The sequence below is a fragment of the Kryptolebias marmoratus genome, linkage group LG12 (genome assembly GCF_001649575.2).
Source record: "Kryptolebias marmoratus isolate JLee-2015 linkage group LG12, ASM164957v2, whole genome shotgun sequence".
In the NCBI taxonomy this organism is placed as follows: Eukaryota; Metazoa; Chordata; class Actinopteri; order Cyprinodontiformes; family Rivulidae; genus Kryptolebias; species Kryptolebias marmoratus.
Window position 1 is genome coordinate 22721702 of NC_051441.1, and position 19546 is coordinate 22741247.

The following is a 19546-nucleotide window of genomic DNA, read 5'->3' on the forward strand; positions in this document are numbered from 1 at the left end:
CCAGTGAGAGCTGTAGATCACGGTCTGATGAAGCCAGTAGGACCACATCATCTGCAAAAAGCAGAGATGCGGTCCTAAGGCCACCAAAACGGATCCCCTCAACACCTTGGCTGCGCCTAGAAATTCTGTCCATAAACGTTATGAACAGAATCGGTGACAAAGGGCAACCTTGGCGGAGTCCAACTCTCACCGGAAACGTTTAGTTTTTAAAGGAATATTTTTTCATAACTCTTTAAAAGAAAAGACCAGACCTGTTTATTTCCTGAGTGTTCTCCCTGGGAATAAAATTGTTTTATTTGTCTGTCTTCCTGGGTTCTGACTCATTGGCTTCCCCTTGTTGTTGTTGAACCTGTTGGTGTGACACTAAGCCACATTAGCTTGGTGTTTACACAGTCACCTCTTGTCTGAGTCTAGCTTTCACAACTCTCTCCCAGATCTTCATCATGTGGCTCATCAACTTAATTCCCATATAGTTGCTGTTGCTACAACTCTGTCCATCACTCTACATCAGTGATTCCCAACCCTGGTCCTCGAAGAACACTATTCTGAATATTTTAGTTGTTTCCCTGCTTTGACACACCTGATTTGAATGAGTGAGTGATTCATAGGTTTCTGCAGACTTTGGTGTCTACCTTCAGCAGTCAATGTGCAAGAGGCAGGGGACACCCTGGACAGGTCACAAGTCCATCACAGGGCCACATGGAGACAAATGAGACAAACAACCATTCATGTTCTCACTCACATCCACAGACAATTTCAGAATTACCAATTAACCTAACATGAATGTTTTTGGTCTGTGGGAGGAAACCAGAGTAAACCCATGGGAACACAGGGAGAACATCCAAACTCCACCCAGAAAGGCCTCAGGTTAGGAAGCGATCCTGCAACCTTCCTGCTGGGAAGCAACAGCTCTAACCACTGAACCACTTTTCCACCTGGTGAATTTATCTAATAAGAAATTATTGGAATGGTTTAACTGTTTTTTTTTTACTCTTTGTCATTACAGAAGATGTCCAGTGAACAGGGTGACAGAACCTTTGAACAGGAACTTTGAACTTTGATATTTTATGTTTTACAGTACCTATATATATCAAACAGTTTAACAAGTTTAAAAGAATTTATTTCAGCTCACAGGAAAATTAGGTGTGCTTTGCTTAGAGCAAAAATTAAATTTTGAAGCTATCTCACAGAAGTGAGAAAATGTTTTGATGATGAATAGAATTCAGGATATTTTTCTTGTATATCATTAATACAGACTTTAAAATTTTTAACTCACTAACCAATAAAAAGTGATTTTTATGGTTTTCAGTGGAGTTTGAACCCAATGTTGGGAACCACTGGTCTATAGGGCTATACCTCAGCAGTCCTTACAAACAAACAAATCCCTTTGGATCAACTGAACCTGCTTAAGTCACAGCAGCCATATCAAACACCAAAGTCCCACCATATATATTAAACCTGTACAGTCAGTTCACAGACATAAGATTCCAAAATCAAAAGTAGTTTTAAATTATTTAGAAAGATTATTTAATAATATTATTTATTTAATCTAGAACATTTATTTATGTAATGATGAAAAAGAAAATGTCGGCCCTGCCAGGCATACCACAGCCTGCCCACTGATGTTGGCTACCCATAGCCCTCATCAGTTTCAGCCTTGCTGTGGAGGAGGAAAAATCATGAACAGCATCAAGGGATGCAGGTGAAAGGGTTTTCTGTGCAGAAACTTTGACCACATCCACTCTTCTTCCTTCCCATGATAAAAAACAAGTGCTTTTTGCTTTGTATATAAAAGGACATTCAAGGATGGATAATCTTGGCAATGCATTTGTTGACACATGGAGAGTGTGGATTGGTTGTTGCAACCATTTGGTAAAAACATGAAAAAAACAAACAAAAAAACAACACTGAAAGAGCACGCAGAATCTGTTGAATTTAACATTATCAGTAAACTTACAGTATTTATTTTACTGTTTACTTAAAGTTGTGCTGTACAAGGTTTGTAACAAAATGATGACAGATGACCAAAAAATTGCAGACAGTTATAGAAAGTATTTGTATTTGAATATGAGTTGGGATGATGCACTGTAGAAAGGTTAGTTGTTTGCAGCTGAGGAATGACTGTGCATGAGAGCTCATGATATGTAAACTGACTCGTGGATCCTTTGGAATCTCATCAACACCAAAAATACTGAAAGAGCACAAAACAAACAGTCCTATCAAATTAGGAGTTTCAGTTTCAGACAGTGTTGAGAGGTTGGTTTTTGGTGCAAAATGCATAACATAGGTTTTGGGGGCATGAAATGGGGCTAAACTTAGTGATTTACCCAAAATGACCTGACGTTTCATGTGAATTCTGGCTGTTTTTTCACAATAAAGTAAATTTTTCAATTACAGAACAGTCAAAATTATGAAGTTTATCCAAGTGACAGTTTATTAAACTTACTAAGCTGGATAACTTCATTTTGCTACTTGGCTTTTTGGTTTTGTTTATTTTAACTTTATCCATAGTAACCTTTATAAACCCTGTTAGCCATAACCGATTATTGTTAAGTCTACAAACTAAAAGCAAAAAGACTTTTTGTGACAACTGCTCAGTTCTGAGCATCTGTTACTGCTGTTTTCAGGTTTTTGGACTGTTTACATGAATATCAAACTGATTCTAACTGGGTAAACAGTGAAACCAAAAACCAAAATCAGCAGGAATTTGTGTTTTTCTATTACATTATATTCATAACATTTAACACCTGAGCTCACCAAAATCAATTAGCAGAAAGCTTGTGGTGAAGCTGAATTCTGCTCGGATCTGATTTCAATTTTGTTTTAGGTTCAGTCATTTTGTCGGTAATAAGTTTCCACAGAATCCTCAGAGATTTTGCCCCATTTCAAACTGTTAGTGTAAACATTGCTTGGCCATGACAAAAGTTGATGTCATATGTCATAAACTTCTATGAATATCACACTCTGTATTTTGCTGCCACATTCAGCACAATGAAGGTAAATATAACATCACTGCTGAAAGTCCCTTCTAGAAAAAGGACCAAACAGCAATACAAAGTCGACACAGACTTGCACACAGGAAAATATACTATAGTGTATCATGAATGTTCAAAAAACTTTAAGTCACTGGTATTGATGTTAATGGTTAGTGGTGTTCAAGAGTTAAGTAGATAAATTTCCTCAGGGGGTCTGAAATGTCACAACATAAACAACAACAATAATAATAAAAACAGCAATCAATGAATAATCTCAATTAAGTTCATATTCAAAGCAATTTCCAAAACTAAAACAAAACTGTTAATGAATGACTCTTTAATAAATACATTGTGCAAATAAGACACACATTAATTTAAATAAATAAATACATGAATAAATAAATATACTTCTGTACATCAAAGAGATGCTGAACAACATCTAAAATGAGCCAACTTGAAGCAAAAAACGCAGACCGAGTAGAAACATGCATGGTTTGCTTTGTCCGTACAGTTTGTTTCACTGGAGTTCAAGATCAGCTCGAGGCAACTGGACACATTTTATGTGCTGCTGTGGATGCATTTGGCACAACCTAATACTGTTTGACGCTAATCCAGTGCCTTCAGTTGGCAGTCAGCACATCTGAGGACACACAAGGCAAAAAGCAGGACAGTGGCTTACTGGTAGGCTTTTCCACTTTCTTGTAATGTTACAATACAAGGTACAACCACTGACTTGAAAGGTTGCCTTACCGTTTTCCTTTTTTAACTGAGAAAGTTAAAAAAAAAACCAAAGGTCCTGTTAACTTTAGCCTAGTTTGTGTAGATTATGTGTTAAGTCAGTGTTTTTTAATCGAGGCCTTCCTAAACATTTTTTTCTCTAACAAATGTCTAGAATATATGTATTTAAGTTCTGTTTTTAATGACAACCATGTTAGTTTTCTTCACTCCCCATATTGTTTTTTCAGACCTGCAGCTTTCTGTGTGGGCTGGCTAGTTATTCTCTGCAAAGAAAATCAGAAGGACACCATGGGCCAGGTGTAGCAATTCCTGTAATTGCTAAAAAAGCTGTGCTGCCAAAAATGAATTATTGTAAATGTGGTAATAAGACCTGACGAGACTTTATTTAAGTCTAATTATGGCCTAAGGTCCATCATTCAAGGACCCTAGGAAAATCTAGGGTTCAATTATTATTTATTTCCAGCATTTAACTTTTTTGTCAAACAGGCAGACAGATTTTACATTTTATCTGTCTGTCTCTGTTGTGGAGAGTTTTCAGAATTTCTAAGTCAAATCAATTATTTCTTAATAATCTAAAACAAAAGACTGTATTCAGAACTAAAAAGAAGAAATTTGTCTCTTAAACCCTTACATTAAACCAATTTTAACATAACTTCAAAAATCAAAGTTAAAAGATTATTTCCCTCAATAGTTCTGGAACCAATGAGGGAAATGTGGGCTAATTAGAAAATGTATAAAATCAAAAGCCTTATAGTTCTTGTTAAGCCAAAATACAACGTTACAAGAGCCTGGAGCCCCATTTGTTTCTGTCGTGGAAACCCCTAACAGATGATCCTACATCATTTAAATGTTTAGATTGCAGATGTGGATAATTTAGTTGGTACCCTTTCAGCTCATTGAAACAATACTTCATTTCTCATGAAAAGTGATTCAGTTAAAAGCAACTGTCTAATGTGTATCTACATGTTTTTAGTATGTGACAGAGGAAACAAATAGAAAAAAAAAGAAAAGAAAGGATTTGTTGTTTATTTTACAAAGATCTGTTAAAATAGTTTGGACAGATTTGTTGTTTCCCTTAAAGAGATGATTATTCTTTACATTATAGATCAAACCAAATGTCTGACCTTAATTAGTACCCCAGGTGCCTTCAAACTTTTCATCAGCCATTTAGCCTTTTTAAAGGGAACAAACAGCCTCTGGGTAGGTTAGTTTGGTTGTGTTCACCACACTGAACATGGAGCAGAGAAAGCAAAGGTTGTTTGAGAAGATATTCATTTTAAGGGTAAAGGCTACAAGACCACCTCCAAACATTGTCATGTTCTAAAGAGTATCAGGTTCATGGGACTGTAGCCAACCCCCCAGGATGTGGACGCAAGAGGAAATGCAACCTCAGGTTGATCAGACAGATAGTGCAGAGGGTTGAAAAACTGCCAAAATTATTCAAGCTGAACTCCAAGGTCAAGGTACATCACTTTCTGATCACGCCATCAGTCACATTTTGAATCACAGTGATGGAAGAAGACCCAGGAGAATCCACTGTTGGCAGAAAAAAATGCATGTTGACAACAACAACTTTCTGAGACTGATGAGACAAAACTGGAGCTTTTTGGCTCTAGTCACATCAGTTGGGTTTTTTCATTATTGTGGAAGGGTACCAACAAATATATGTGTGTCTGTATGTTTGGAGAAAAGATCCTCAGTTAACAGAAGTCTTACATCTAATTGAAGTTAGTTATTTGCTGGAATGGATGTCACTGAAAAGCACACAACAGATTTATTTGTTATTTGTCATGTGACTCTATTCTAGTCATCTTCTAAATAAAAGGCCTTTTCTTTATAGAAGGCTCAGTTTGCTTTCCATTTGACTGACTGTTCCATCATGTTGCACTGATTCCCTTTTCCTCATGTCACCATTTACAACAGCTGTAAATAAATGTATACAAAAACTGAAAACCACAAACTAAAGCAATAATCAAGCAAATCAAACAAGCGTGCAACTTCCCCTCAAAGAAAAAAAAATGTAAACAGTTGTTTTTCAAATCTTTTTAGTGTTTTTGATAAGATACAAATGAGAGGAGATGGTGTCCCAAAACCATGGGAAGCTGCAGGTCCATGACACACTTTGCACACAGATGCAGGGAGAAAAAGAGACTGAGATGGTCCTTCCTTGTTCTCCACCTGAATTGGTTCCTGCTCGTTCAGCTGCCACTTTGGCGTCTTCCTCTAAACAAGAGAAAACTAAACCTTTGATACCTTCTGAGAAAAAGAGTATTACATGGGGAGATGAAGGTTGCTTAGAAGTGGAACTTCTCATGGTCTTGAGGACTTTGCTTCACTTGTCACATCCTGTATATTGGTGAGTGTTTACAGTGTATAAGTGTGAGTTCAAACAGCTAAAACAAGTTTTTATTACATTTGCTCTTTCTTCTAAGTTGCATCTGGATTTGCACATTTCATCCTTCAGTATCCTTTCAGTTAAAAAAAATCTAAGTTTTCAGAGAGACTCTTCTGGAACTCAAAACCTTTTGCTGATTTTAAAAAGAAACTTGCTGTCAGACAAGACGTCACACCAAGTTCTTCACTTCAGCATCTTCTTAAATGAAGCTCGAATGCCTTCCTCCTCCGGGTCTGGCACGTATCATCGTTTACCTTCCTGCCTCTCACTCTGCCTGTGGTGAGTCTGTTCAGATGGGTCTTGGGGGAGGAGAGGGGCCAGGCCATGAGGAGCGGTAGTGAAACAGTTAGGTGGAAATTGTGAGGAAGGGTTTAAAAGGAGGAGGTTTGAAGAATGGTGGTCTGTCAGGTGAGAGTTGGTTGGTCTTATTCAATGACCATGCAGTGGGGAAGGTGCTGGGAGTAGTATTTGAAGAGCTCAGCTGTGGCTCCAGGACAGTTGGTCAGCTCCAGCTCTTCTAGCTCCTGCAGCTGAATGAGGCCTGACAGGCCAGTGGTGGTCAGCAGGGGGCAGCCTGAGGAAACAGCAGGGAGGAAAAAATAAAACAGCTGTGGGCTAGGCCAGGGCAAGAGATGCAACAAAAGAGCTTTTTCTGCCCTTTTAACCACTAAAAGATTTTTTCCCAAAACCATATAACCTACTTGAATACTGAAATCAAGATTAAAATTAGAATAATGCAATTCATTTAGTTGCATATAAATAGAATATATAAAAACTGGTTTGTTAAATTCTGAGACTAAAGAACTTATCAGTATTTTTGCCCTTTAGGAAAAAGAAAAGACAATGTAACCACTGAATTATGGAGACCTATGTGAGTCGTAACTATAGTTCTTTAAAACAATTAAGTTCCCTTCTTTGAAGTAATAAAGCATGTAATTGAATCCCAGTAAATAGTTTGATTAAAGACAAAAGATTTGGACAGTTTGTTGAATATTTAATTGTGACTCACAAAACGTTTTATAATAACGACTGATTCCTTCATTGACTTAAACATTGATGAAGTTTTTATGAAAGACAAGTTTTTACTTCTAATTCTCATCACTGTAGGGTTCTACGTCAGAGTTTGGGCTATTTCTGCATTATTAGCCTAAAATGAATCAATTGTTTTATCAGTGTTTGGAAGTAAATTCAAATGTCTCTCTCTCTCTGGATCTTATCAGGTCAAGAGTGGTCAATCCATCAGGATTCCCCTTTCAGTAACCCCAAGAATGCCATAAACTAATCACTTTTGTGACTCTAAAATAAGAATTACAACCCCCAACTCAGACATCCTGGCTCCAAGACAAGATCAAGGTGTCAAAATTCTACTGCGTTTGGATGAAATTTACATTTTGAGAACCAATCCACAAAGGCCTGGTCAAACTCAAACGGATAACACCGTGGGTTTCTACAGACTTAAAAGGAAACTAACATTCCTTCAGGACTGGAATGAAGGTACCACATTGCCCCCTTTGGGAGCCTCAAAGTTCCTGTTCATTGTATTTTTGGGACTACCTGATACAATGTGCATTTTCTAATCTGTTAAAAATAAGTTTCTGACCTGCAATCTTCATGTTAAAGTGTGATATTGTGCCTAACTTTTCTATTTTCAGTCGCAAGAATGTTTTTCCACTTCACTGACTTCATCATATTTTCCCCTTTAAGCCAAATTTTCCGTCGTTAAGATGTTTTTCTAAGGTTATTTCAGCGGTCGTCACTGACTTTAATTTAGGAAAGGTTAGTGAAATCAGTCAGAGCTTTAGTTAAACTCCATTGTGTCATCTTCGTGAGACCAAAGACTCCTCACCACAGCTCAGCCTTCGAATGTCCACCTGAGGGGTGGTTCACCTGCCTACCGAGAACAAGCAGCTGACTACAGGACCAGCCTGGAAGCTAGCCCGAAAGTTCTTCTCAGCTCCCGCTGACTGACGGTGCTCTGGAGACGACATCTCCTGGGTCCTTTCATCAACTCCAGCCAAACTACCATCTGGTACCGAACGTAGCAGCTAATCATGTCTTCTCTTGGTAGGATAAGATCTCTGAACCTTCTGCTGGTTTGCTTTTTTGGTGAAATAGCTACGAGTTTTGGTCTCTAAGTTATTAATGTCTCATTCCAGTTGGCTAAATCCATAGTAATAATCAACACTTCCATCACGTAAAGTTAACTTTCAAAAGCCTTTTGGACTGTTTCTCAGCTGGCCTGGGAACGCCTTGGGATTCCCCCGGAGGAGCTGGCCCAAGTGGCTGGGGAGAGGGAAGTCTGGGTCTCCCTGCTTAGGCTGCTGCCCCCGCGACCCGACCCCGGATAAGCGGAAGAAGATGGATGGAATGGTACTTGAAACATTTACAGGGGTTTTCAATTTCCTCACGAGAGTTTCAGAGGCTTGCAGTATTATCATTTAAGTTTTGAAAGCAAGCTCAAAACATTTGTGTGATAAATTCTCTCTCAAAACAGTCACAGAGTGGTCTCAAACCTGACTCAAGAGGGCCAGAGATGTATTTTGACACTTGCACAGGGGCTCTCTCTGACAAGAAACATCCAAGGCAAATGACCAAGTCATCACCATAATCAAGATCAGTACTTATTAATAAAAAACTGGTTGAAATCTGTCTATCTTCATTTCCAAAGTGTACTCCAGCAGAATAAATCATAAACATGGGGGCAGCTGCCAAAGTGGGTACAATGTGGGTGCAGGTGGGCAAGAAATTAACATGGCCAAAAATACGATTTTGCAAACATGACAATAAGCTGTGATTTTCAAAAACTGGCTCACAGCTACACAGCTCACCGGTTACTCTGAATTTAGTGAGGCTGCAACAAAAGTGTTATGAAAGGCGAAAATGGTGGAAACGTGCCGAGTCACTCTCCCGACACAGTGAGACCTCACAGTGAAGAAACTCAGGCCTTATCTGAGCAGGAGGGTGAGAGCAACCCTCCATATCAGGATAACATCACCCAACCTGCTGTGACTGGAGAGGAGGATGGTCAAGATTTGCTGTTTGTTCAATCTGCTGAAGCTGCATGTGGAACTGTGCCATGCCAGGCCCTCACATACCCTCACCTAGTTGGGCTGATGAGCCCTGTACTACCCTACCATAACTCTCCAGTAATGGGGTCCTTGTATCCTTTTATGGCCCTTCTGTGATTTTTAAGTCCATTCTTTGTTCAAGTTATGAAGAAGGAGGTAACTGAAAGTGGTTTTGCATAATCATGAAAGGATGTTTAATAAAACTCTGACACAGGAGGAGTGGGGAAGTATTTTTGGGGCTTATGTCTTGATGTTGGTGAACCCATCGGTCGATTTGAACCTTTTTCTTATTTTTCTATTTTGTCTTTTGTTTTTTTTTTAAATCATATAACCTGTAACTGAGACATTACATACTTTTTACACCTTTAATCAAGTTTGGCCGTGAGGCGTATACCTGATCAGTGACTCCTGGGTTCTTTCCTGCATCCTCTGTAAGTCCCTCTGTTTATTTTCTGACTCTGCTGGTTTATTTCTGGCGTGGTGGCACAATAAAGGCACGAGCTGAGCTAAGTTAAGGGTTCCAGGGTGCCCCCCCTTCCCGGTTCCAATCTTAAAGCCTCAAAGAGGAGTGGAGTGACAGAAGGGACCCGGGGCTCATCGTGGACGCGGGCTCTGTTTGGCCTGTCCCGTCCTTGCTGGGTCCTCGGGCCATCACTTGGCTAAAAGAAGCAGTGATTCACCGTCTGGAGCCGCGAGTCAATCAGTCAGTTGCTGACTGATTGGAACTACGTCAAACTACGAATTACGTCAAAGCAGCCTAAACCTTGTTCAAATTGCAAGTTTTAAAACCAGTAGGATTTTCTTGTGAACAGTGACCAGGCTGTCATTACCAGTACAACTCAATAACAATGCTTTTCTCTGAGTTCTATGCATTCAAATTACTGTAGCAAAAGATAATAATACGGAAATATTATCTTAGATGGTACAGAACTGTGTGTATGTGACTGATTTAGTGAGATACAAACTAACACAAGTGAAAATAAAACATTTATTACTGCAGTTATCACTATTTTTCATGTTTCAGTCAACCATTTAGGATTTTGAGGTCAGATTTTCCAAGTCAAAATTCCAACTTTGTGGTACATTCCTGTTAGGTTTTCTGACTTGAAATTCAGACCTCTGAGTACAAATGCAATGTACTGCTAACCACCTTGAGGTTAAATAAAGGCACTGATTCTCAGCTCCTCATTGCAAAATTATCATGCTTGTTCCATTGTGAGTTTGTGCAGTCATTTTGTTCCAGCAGTTTTCTTACCTGACACTTTTTTGTCAATTTAAAAAAATATATATATATATCTTTATTGACCTTTCATGAGAAATGTGGTCAAACTGAAAGAGCTCAGTCTGTCAATCACAAAATACAGAATAATTTACACAAACTATATGCTGTGTGTTGCAAGCAAGAACAGAGAAAGCTTTTTGTTATATATCTCAAAGATCAGCATTATAAAACATGCTCGTTGATGCAATAAAAGCAAAATTTTCCAAGAGATTAAAGGAGCAATAAATCAGACCTGCAAGAGACAACAGACGAAGACTTCTCATTCCAAACAAATGCTGTAGTCCGAAATCTTGCACCTGAAATCGCACACAAATACAGATTTTCCGATTAAAACCCTGTTTACAGGAACACATATTCAAAGTCCATAAATGTCAAGTAAATAAAGCATTATATTTCTGATCTATCAAACAGAAAATGGAACTTATTTTCTGTCAAATCAACAAAAAGCTGGACATTGTAATCGTTGACAACTTTTTATATCCAACAAAAACATTGTCCACAAAATAAAAATGACCATAAGTTGTTACAATTACCAATTAAAATTACAGTTACTTATCCATCATCATAATCAACAATTTGTATATCTTTTTCTGTGAAAGAACTGGGCTACATATTATTAATTTTTTGCAGTTTTTTTTTTTTTTTGGGGGGGGGGGGTGTTTTTCTTGTGCATACAGTTGCAGTTTTTCTTCCTTGTGTGGAAGTCAAAAATGCACCTTGCAGCAACTCTCCAGTCTGATGATTAGTTCAGGCAGAGGATGAAGTCATTTTTTTCTTTTTTGGTAAAACAGTCATTGTTCATACAACAGATTTTTCCCCATCAATTTTTAGCTAGATAAATTTTTCTAATATTCTAAAAAAATATAAAACTAAAAAGTGGTACCTGCATCTTTGCTTTAAAGCTGGAATAGTTAACTTGTAAAGACACATAAATACTTAAATAATATCCGCCTATGACCCTAAACACACTGTTGAGACTACATCCTATTGGTTTAATGAGAACAGGTTAACCCTCTCAAGGCAGGCGTTGCAACAACATATCTGATTTTTCCTGTTACTCAAACTTAATTTGAGCCTGAGAGGGTTAAAGGTCCTAGAATGATCCATTCAAAGCACAGACCTCAATCCGCTTAATAATCTTGTCAAAATGTTTACTGAGTGTTGAGAAATGTTAAATGCCAAAATGTTGATTCAAATTTGAACTCTGAATGATTTCACAATGAAAAGTTGGACGATGGGGGGCTATCATTATATTGTAATAATGAAATTAATAAATTACGATGATGTTATTTCACGTGTTTGAAAGATTTTAGTTTGACAATAGTCAGTGATGAGTACTGCTGTAAAGTTCTCATTGCAGGTGTAACATTTAAAATGGTTAACAGCCACAGTCACAATAGCTAACCTTTAGTCAAAATTTAGAAAAGTAATTTAAAATGAACTAAATGTAATTTGTTACATTACTTGTATAAAGTAACTGAAATAGTTACACAACTATTGCATTTTATTAAAGAAACTTGTAATTGTAATTAAATTTCCAAAGAAACCTTTTCAACACTGATGAGAACATTAACATCAATCAAAATACACAGAACGTTTGTGCTTTGCTAAAGATTTTTTCAAAACAATGGTAGCTCCTTTTCCCCTTAATACTGTTTACAGGTTCCTTCCAATTATTAACCATTTTAGCACACAATGAAAGTTTAAAGGTGAGAGGTTCAAGATAAAGAAAAGCTCTGTATCTCCTGTCCACATAGATCCACAAAAAACTGGCTTTGTAAAAGTGTCCACTTTGGAAAGCATTTTCAAAAATCTAATTTTTCCCCTCACTAAATGCTCTGTGTGTTGATAGGAAGTCCAAATACAGCAAAAATCTGTTGCTTTAAACATATTTGAAAAAGTGTAAACAGGACCTAAAATGTATTAAGAAAATGCAGCATAGTATATTTTAGAAAATGTAAAAGCTCATTTGCTTTGTAAGATTTTGTGATTGTATTACCTGACAGCACCAGCGCAGATAAAGGCTTCTTAGTGATGACATGGTAGACAAATAGCCCAAGCCAGTGTCAGTGATTCGCACACACCTGCAAGGAGAGACAGAGAGAGAGCAAATTATCTTTGACATCTCATTGTCAGGTGTGGCAGAGAGCGAGGAGAACCCAGAGCGCAGACTCATCGTTGTCGGGGAGAAAAACTTATTCTAAAAACTAGAGAACAAAACAAAAGGCTGACGAGGCAGCAAAACCAAACAACAGCGAAGATCCAAACAAAGTATGAAACACAAGAAGAGGCAAGGCAAGGAATGAACCAGACAGCGCGTACAAGCACAACGGACCAGCAGGAGATGACCGGGTTTTAAAGACAGGAGGCAATCAGCAAAAGTGGGCACAGGTGGAAAATTAAACAAAAACTTGATACAAGTGTAGATGGACATGGCAGGCAGACAAGAGATAGACTGAGGAGAAGTGAAATGATGACAGAGGCACAGAGAACAAAACATGAAGGCAACAAGGAGACACTAAACTCAACCCAAAAAGAAACCAGAAAAAAATACTAAATACAAAAACAAACACAACAAAAACTGAATCCTGACAGTACCCCCCTCTCAAGGGACGTCCCTAGACGTCTGAAAACAAAACCACATAGCTCGGGGGATGGAGGGACTGAAAGTGAACAAAAAGCCAACTCGGCAAAAAAAGTTGAACGTTTTCCTCAAAAATAAATCCATCCTATGCTGTTTTGGCTTTAAAATCTCAGAGCTGGGTGGTTGCACAGTTCATACATCATTACTTTATCACATTATTGAGCTGCAAAGCCAGTGTGTCTTTCCACATGTCAACCTTTTTACCTCTGTTACTCCCTGGCTTCACAGCACAAAGGGGCACCAGGAACAGGTTGGCTTCAACTCCCCTTACCAGCTCATTTCATTCATAAATCACACTGAGGTAGCCAGAGGACATCTGTAAGTCCCTGCCTGAGGTGTCTTCTGAAACAGCTTAAAGTCTGCTCAGCTGCCAGCTGAATAAAGATAATTAGCCCTCCTGAATCCCTCAAAAGAGAGAAATAGAGAGAGGAAGAGAAGCCCTTGTAACTTCCAGTCAATTTGACCTGGAAGTTACAACACAGGAGGGTTAAACAGCAAACCGTGGGAATATTTTGAAATTAAATCTTTGATTTGTTTTGGTTTACTAAAAGATTTTAACTGTTTATTAAGCCCTATTCGCACAGGATTAGTTTTACCTAGGGACCACAGGCTATTTGTAATAATTACAGAGATAGTCTGTGTTGTTAATCCTGTGTGAATCGGCCATGTCAGTAATTTGTAAAGTAAAAATTCTCCTGCAAATTACCTACTATATCTTGCTGAACTCAGAGATCCTGTGATAATACTAATCCAATTCCAATATTCCAATCCAATATGTAATTAAGCAATTTTTGTTTCCTGGGTGAAATTTTATTTGTTTTTGGCGATGGAAGCTGTATTGGAGTGCATAGATAGCCTTTTGCGTCGACCCACAACGATTGCCATAAATAAGAAAAGGCTGAAGAGAAGGAGCAAAACCACATGCAAATGTTGGCTCACGTCATGCATTGCTCTGTGGGGTAAGAATAACTTTCTTCTGTTTGTAGCCTACTATACAACTGGCTAGTACTAATTGGATGTTATGCAATATGCAGCGCGTTAACATCATATCCAGAAGATGTCCGTAAATTTCAGCTAAATTTCAGGCTTCATTTGTCCCGTGCGAATGAACCATATAAAAAGCAGACGTTGGTGTCATGAATGTCAGTGTTTTGGTTCTTTGTTTGAGTCTGGTTTCTTGTTTTGGATTGTCTGTTGGTTTTCTGTTTCCTTGTCATCATTCACCTCCCCAGTAGTTTTCCATTCATGCCTGCCACGCCCACCTCACCTGCTCCTTGTTTAGTCCACAGCTGCACCCCATAATCATTTTCCCTCTGTCTTTAAAACCGGTCTCTGTTTTGTCACTTGTCACTGGGTCATTCCGTTTTGTCATGCTGGTTGTCTCTTTGTTCATTGCCTTGCCTTCGTTCTGGATTTTGTTATTGTTTGTTTCTGCTGCCACGCCAGCCTTTTGTTTTGGTTATATTTACTTTAATAAATTAGTTTTATTTTAAAAGAAACATGAGTCTGCGCTCTGGGTTCACCTCTGTCTCCACGCCTTATGACAGTTGGGGAGTAATTTATTTATTACATGTGGTCTCTAGGTAAAACTAATCCCATGCGAACTAGGCTTTAGAATCCTTTTCAATACCAATGTCCATGATGTCTGGATTTTAATAATCAAAGTTGATTATAGGATGTTTTCACATGTGTAATGCGGTTGTGTGTGTCTGTGTCTATGTGTGTGTGTGTGCATACAGTTTGGGTAACTGAAAATACGTTCTGGGGTGTATATTTTATCACCAAATGTGAACTAAGGTGTCAGACCTGACCACTTCACCCAAAACAGATTTGTAATTGATTTTTAACAACAAATCTGAACAACCTGCATATAAAATAAACCAATAAACTTACACTAGAAAATTCCTGAAGATATTTTGATAGTGCCTGCCACTTTGTGTGTTTAGCTGTGGCTTCAGTTTTGAATTGAGTTGACTCTAAAACATAATCAGTTACATCTGTGCATCCAATGATTACTTTCTGAGATGTTTATTCAAATTTATTTAATGGTTCACAAGACTGTTTTCAAACAAATTGAGCAGCTTGACTCCCACAGTTGCCAAAGTTCTGAACAAAAAACTTGTGAACTCATGGCCTGTGCTGGGTATTACTATCAGTTACTACCACACCAAATTTTGGCTCAGTATCTCTAAAATGAAGTTATAGCCATTTTTGTGTCTGCCAAGACAGCTGTGGCAGCAGTCATGAATCAAGCTGACTCCAAAAGGTAATCAGTTGCAGATGGTTCATGAGATATTTTGCTAACGGACAGCCAAACAAACACAAGTAATAACTCACTAAACATAGAAGGAATATTTAGAGATGACATGCTATTCAGGATTTATGGGCTAATCTATGTTGAAAATATATAAGAAAGAAAGTCTCCAGTCTGATACAAAACCAGTGGACTCAGAATCTGCTGAGCCATTGTGATTCCTGGCTTTTTTGTAGGGGCAGATGGGAGAGGGGCAGCACAAAGCTGCCCTTTTTCAGAACAGCTGCACAGAGAGAGAGAGAGAGAGAGAGAGAGAGAGAGAGAGAGAGAGAGAGAGAGAGAGAGAGAGAGAGAGCCTGAAAGTCAGTATCAAAGAATTGTTGTTCAAAAAACTATAAGTTGTATCAACAAATTCTCAACCTACGAGGGACAGTAGAATGTGGTGTTCACTTTCCTAATTTTTCAGGTTTCTACAGTGCTTTATGTGGAATATATGGCAAGTTAAAAACACCGATCATGTTTTGTTTTGTTCATGAAATCATATCTCATTTTGAATGGAACCGAAACTTACAAGAGCACTCTCTACCTCTTGGTGAGATTTGAGAGAAAAACATAAAGGTGGTAACTTTCTAAGCTGCGACTAGTTGGTGAAACACATTCAGGAGATTTCCTCCTGAATGTGTTTCCATGTTAATTTATATTATGTATAGTTCTGCTATTTATGTTCCCTGTGTTTAGGATTGTTGTGTTGTCCAGTTCCTTGTGTTCCCTGTGCCACTAATCACCGGCCCTCAGCTCAGTAGTTTTTCGGTCAGCCTGCCATACCCACCTCACCAGTTCCTCATCATCTCCCAGCTGTAGCATATCTCCCACTCACCCACAGTTCGACATATTCAGTCTCTAGGCACTGGTTCACTGTTTGTTTATTGTTGGTTTCATGCCACAGTCAGGTTTGTCTCCTTGTGCTCCTGTGATCTGTTATAAAGTTAATTATTGTTTGCTGCTATGTCATTTTTGTAATAAATCAGTTTTCTTTTGAACTCCTTGTGTCTGCCTGCATACTGAGTTCTAACAACACTAACCTAATAGGTTCTCAATTTTCTTTTCTCAAAATAGTCAGAGTTGTCACTGAAGTTTCTCAAGAGCATTAGTGCTTTTATTTGACCCCTACACAGAGCTATCATTTGACAAAAAAACTTCTAAGGCATGTCCAGGTCTAAAAGCCACACTGGATAATAAATTATAATCATTTAAAGAAAAAACTGGTCCAAATCCAATATTCATTTCAAGCGTACTCCAGCAGATTAAGTCATAAATGGGTTCCATTTTAAACCTCTTGTTTTCATGTATATTCTGCCTCTGGGGTCAGTCTTTAAAAAGTATAAATTACCTTTCATTGTTTTGCAGATGACTTTCAAATTTACCCCCTTCTCAAACTAAACAAAGATTGCATCACAAGTCACAACTCAACTCAACCTAAGTTCAAAACTGTTTAAAGGACATTTTAAAAATGGATGAAACTGATTTTCTTGAGACTCACTCAAAATAAAACTACGAACAATATTTTTGGTGAAACTGATCTCCTTGACGGAGTTCATAGTATTCTCGATTCTCCAGTTTGTTATTGTTGCTTCTCTGTTAGAAATTTAGAAGTGATTCTAGACAGTTTTTTTTTAAGTTCAGATAAACTGTTGGTAAAACTAGCTTCTTTCAGTGCAGGACTCTTGCTTAGGTTAAGCTCTATCTTCTGCTAAATGAGTTTGAACATTTAACCTATGTGTTTATAACATCTTATATTATGGCTCTCTCTTTGTCACCTGCTAGTGATCCAAAATGGAGTTGCTTGGTTATTGACTGAATTACTGTCACTTTCAAGATCCAATTTCAGACTTTAAAAAAAAAAATTTTACTTCTTTTTAAAAAACTTCAAGAACATTCCCCCAGGATACATGTGCAATTTGTTGCACCATCATGGTCCAGTTAGAGCACTGAGATCAATATCTCAGCTCAGTCTGGATGCCCCAACTTCCAGGAGCTGAAGTGATCAAGCCTTTTCAGTTGCTGCCCCTAAATTATGGGATACTCATATCAGAAGGGCTCAGACAGTTGAAAATGTTGAAACCTTTGCTTAAGACTCATTTCTTTGTGTTGCCTTTTAATCCCAGTTGACCTTTACGTTATTTATATGTGTGAATATGTATCAGGATTTCCCCCAGTGTAAACCCTGATACAAAAAGTAACAACATAAGCAGAGTGAGGAAATGTGATTAATATGTCCTCCAGCAGACTAACCCTATAGCAGCTTAGCTAAGAAATAGCTCAGGAATCCCAAGTCAATGCTAACTATACGATTTATTAAAAATGAAAGTCTTAAGCGTTTCCTTAAAAGTTGACAGAGGGTCAGCCTCACAGACAGAAACTGGAAGTGGGTTCGACAAGACAGGAGCCTGATAACTGAAAGCTCTGCTGCCTGTTCTACTTTTAGAAACTCTTGGAACCTGCAGTCTGAGAGCGAGGTGCTCTGTTAGAAAAATATGGAACAATAATATCTTTTATATAAGAGGAAGCTTGGTTGTTGAGAACTTTGTATGTTCGAAAAAAGATTTCAAATTCTATTCTGAAGCCAATGGAGAGAAGCTAAAATGAAAGAAATGTGATCTCTCCTTCTAACTCTAATTAGGACTCTGGCAGCAGCAGCATTTTGAATCAACTGAAGACTTTTTAAAAATATTTCTCGATGCAGATAATAAAGAATTACAATAGTTCATCCTAGAAATGATAAAGGCATGGACTGGATTTTCTGCATCATTTTGGGATAAAATATTTCTAATTTTCATAATATTATTGGATTTGGACCAGTTTTTTCATAACATTGTTTATGTAAAAGGTTCTGGTAACATTTTTATTGTGCTGGTTAAATTATATAACCTGATCAAAAATGTCACCAAGGGCCTTTACATTAGAACTGGAGGCCAAATTAATGCCATCCAGAGGGAGTGAAACGATGCAAAATTGTTCCTAACCACAACCAGTGGTGTCACTAGGCCTGTTTTTAAATTTTTTTTTTTTTTTTTTTTTTTTTTTACACAAATTCAATATAATGTGGCCAGAATATGAGTTTAAATAAATAAACATATATTATTTAATTATTAACTCAAATATATGATCATAAATCTGTCAGTTTTCTTTTTCTTTACAGTATAAGGTAGAGATCCTCTTTGGTGCGTCGTTATCAAATCCATTCCACTTGTTCATATAGAGTACTCCCTCACCACATGAAATCTAGTCCATGTTTTCCCTACAAACTTCCTTATCCGATCCATTCCACTTGTTCATATAACATACTCCCACACTACATGGATTCCAGTCCACGTTTTCTCTGCAACCGTGACACCAGAGTGCTAGCAAATTTACAAGCAGAGCCAGCTAAGAGCAGCATGGACATTCAGTGAGCAGACTAGGAGAAAGTTCAGTAAAAAATGGACAAACAAAAGTTTTTCAATAAAGTAAGTATTAATCATCACTGCGTTTGTAAAATATATAAAAAGTAGGTGCATCATGGACTGATATTGCTGCTGTCGAGCCGCATGGCCGCCATCTTGGAAAAGTCGCTGGCTCCACTCTGTGTAATCTGTTTGGCAGGCACAATGAAGTATCAGTGTGTTTAATTAATCATAACTCGCTGAATACTGAACTGTTTTTCCCACACTTTTTTGCTGGAAACCTTAAACATACAGCTATCAAAGCTACATTTATAAGAAGAATATATTGCTCAACTTACTTAAGTCAAAGTCAGCTTTATTGTCATTTCTACAATATATCACAGACATATTGAGAACTGAAATTTCTGTTCTCTCTGGGCTCCCTGGCCACACAAGAAAAAGTGTTTAAGAATTATAGTAACAAAAAGAACAAAAGACACAAATGACAAAATTGTAACCAAAATGTGAATAACAAGTTTGAATATTGCAAATTATAACAAAAAAAAAAAAAAACAGAGTGTAGATTGTAGAGTCTTCTAGACAGTAACCAAGTACTTTCAGTGCAAGGTGGCAATGAACATTCAGCAGTAAGTGTATATGTGCAAAATTTGCATGAGGAGAGTAAAATATATATATATAGTTATTAATTATTGTACCGAGAATACTGTTTGAATAAAGTGCAATTCCTTAGCAGCAGCTTAATTACAG

General features: G+C 37.7%; 1 protein-coding gene across 1 annotated transcript in view; it reads right to left on the reverse strand.

Moving 5' to 3' along the window:
• Nucleotides 1-1929: 1929 nt before the first annotated feature.
• fbxl16 (F-box and leucine-rich repeat protein 16) overlaps nucleotides 1930-19546 on the reverse strand; it is a 77102-nt gene continuing 59485 nt past the window's right edge. Inside the window, exons 5-7 of the mRNA XM_017434637.3 lie at nucleotides 12458-12542; nucleotides 10691-10754; nucleotides 1930-6682 (exon numbers count right to left, since the gene is read on the reverse strand). Of these exons, the coding sequence (XP_017290126.1) occupies nucleotides 6534-6682; nucleotides 10691-10754; nucleotides 12458-12542 (298 nt within the window). The 3' untranslated portion in view covers nucleotides 1930-6533. The remainder of the gene's footprint in view (nucleotides 6683-10690; nucleotides 10755-12457; nucleotides 12543-19546) is intronic.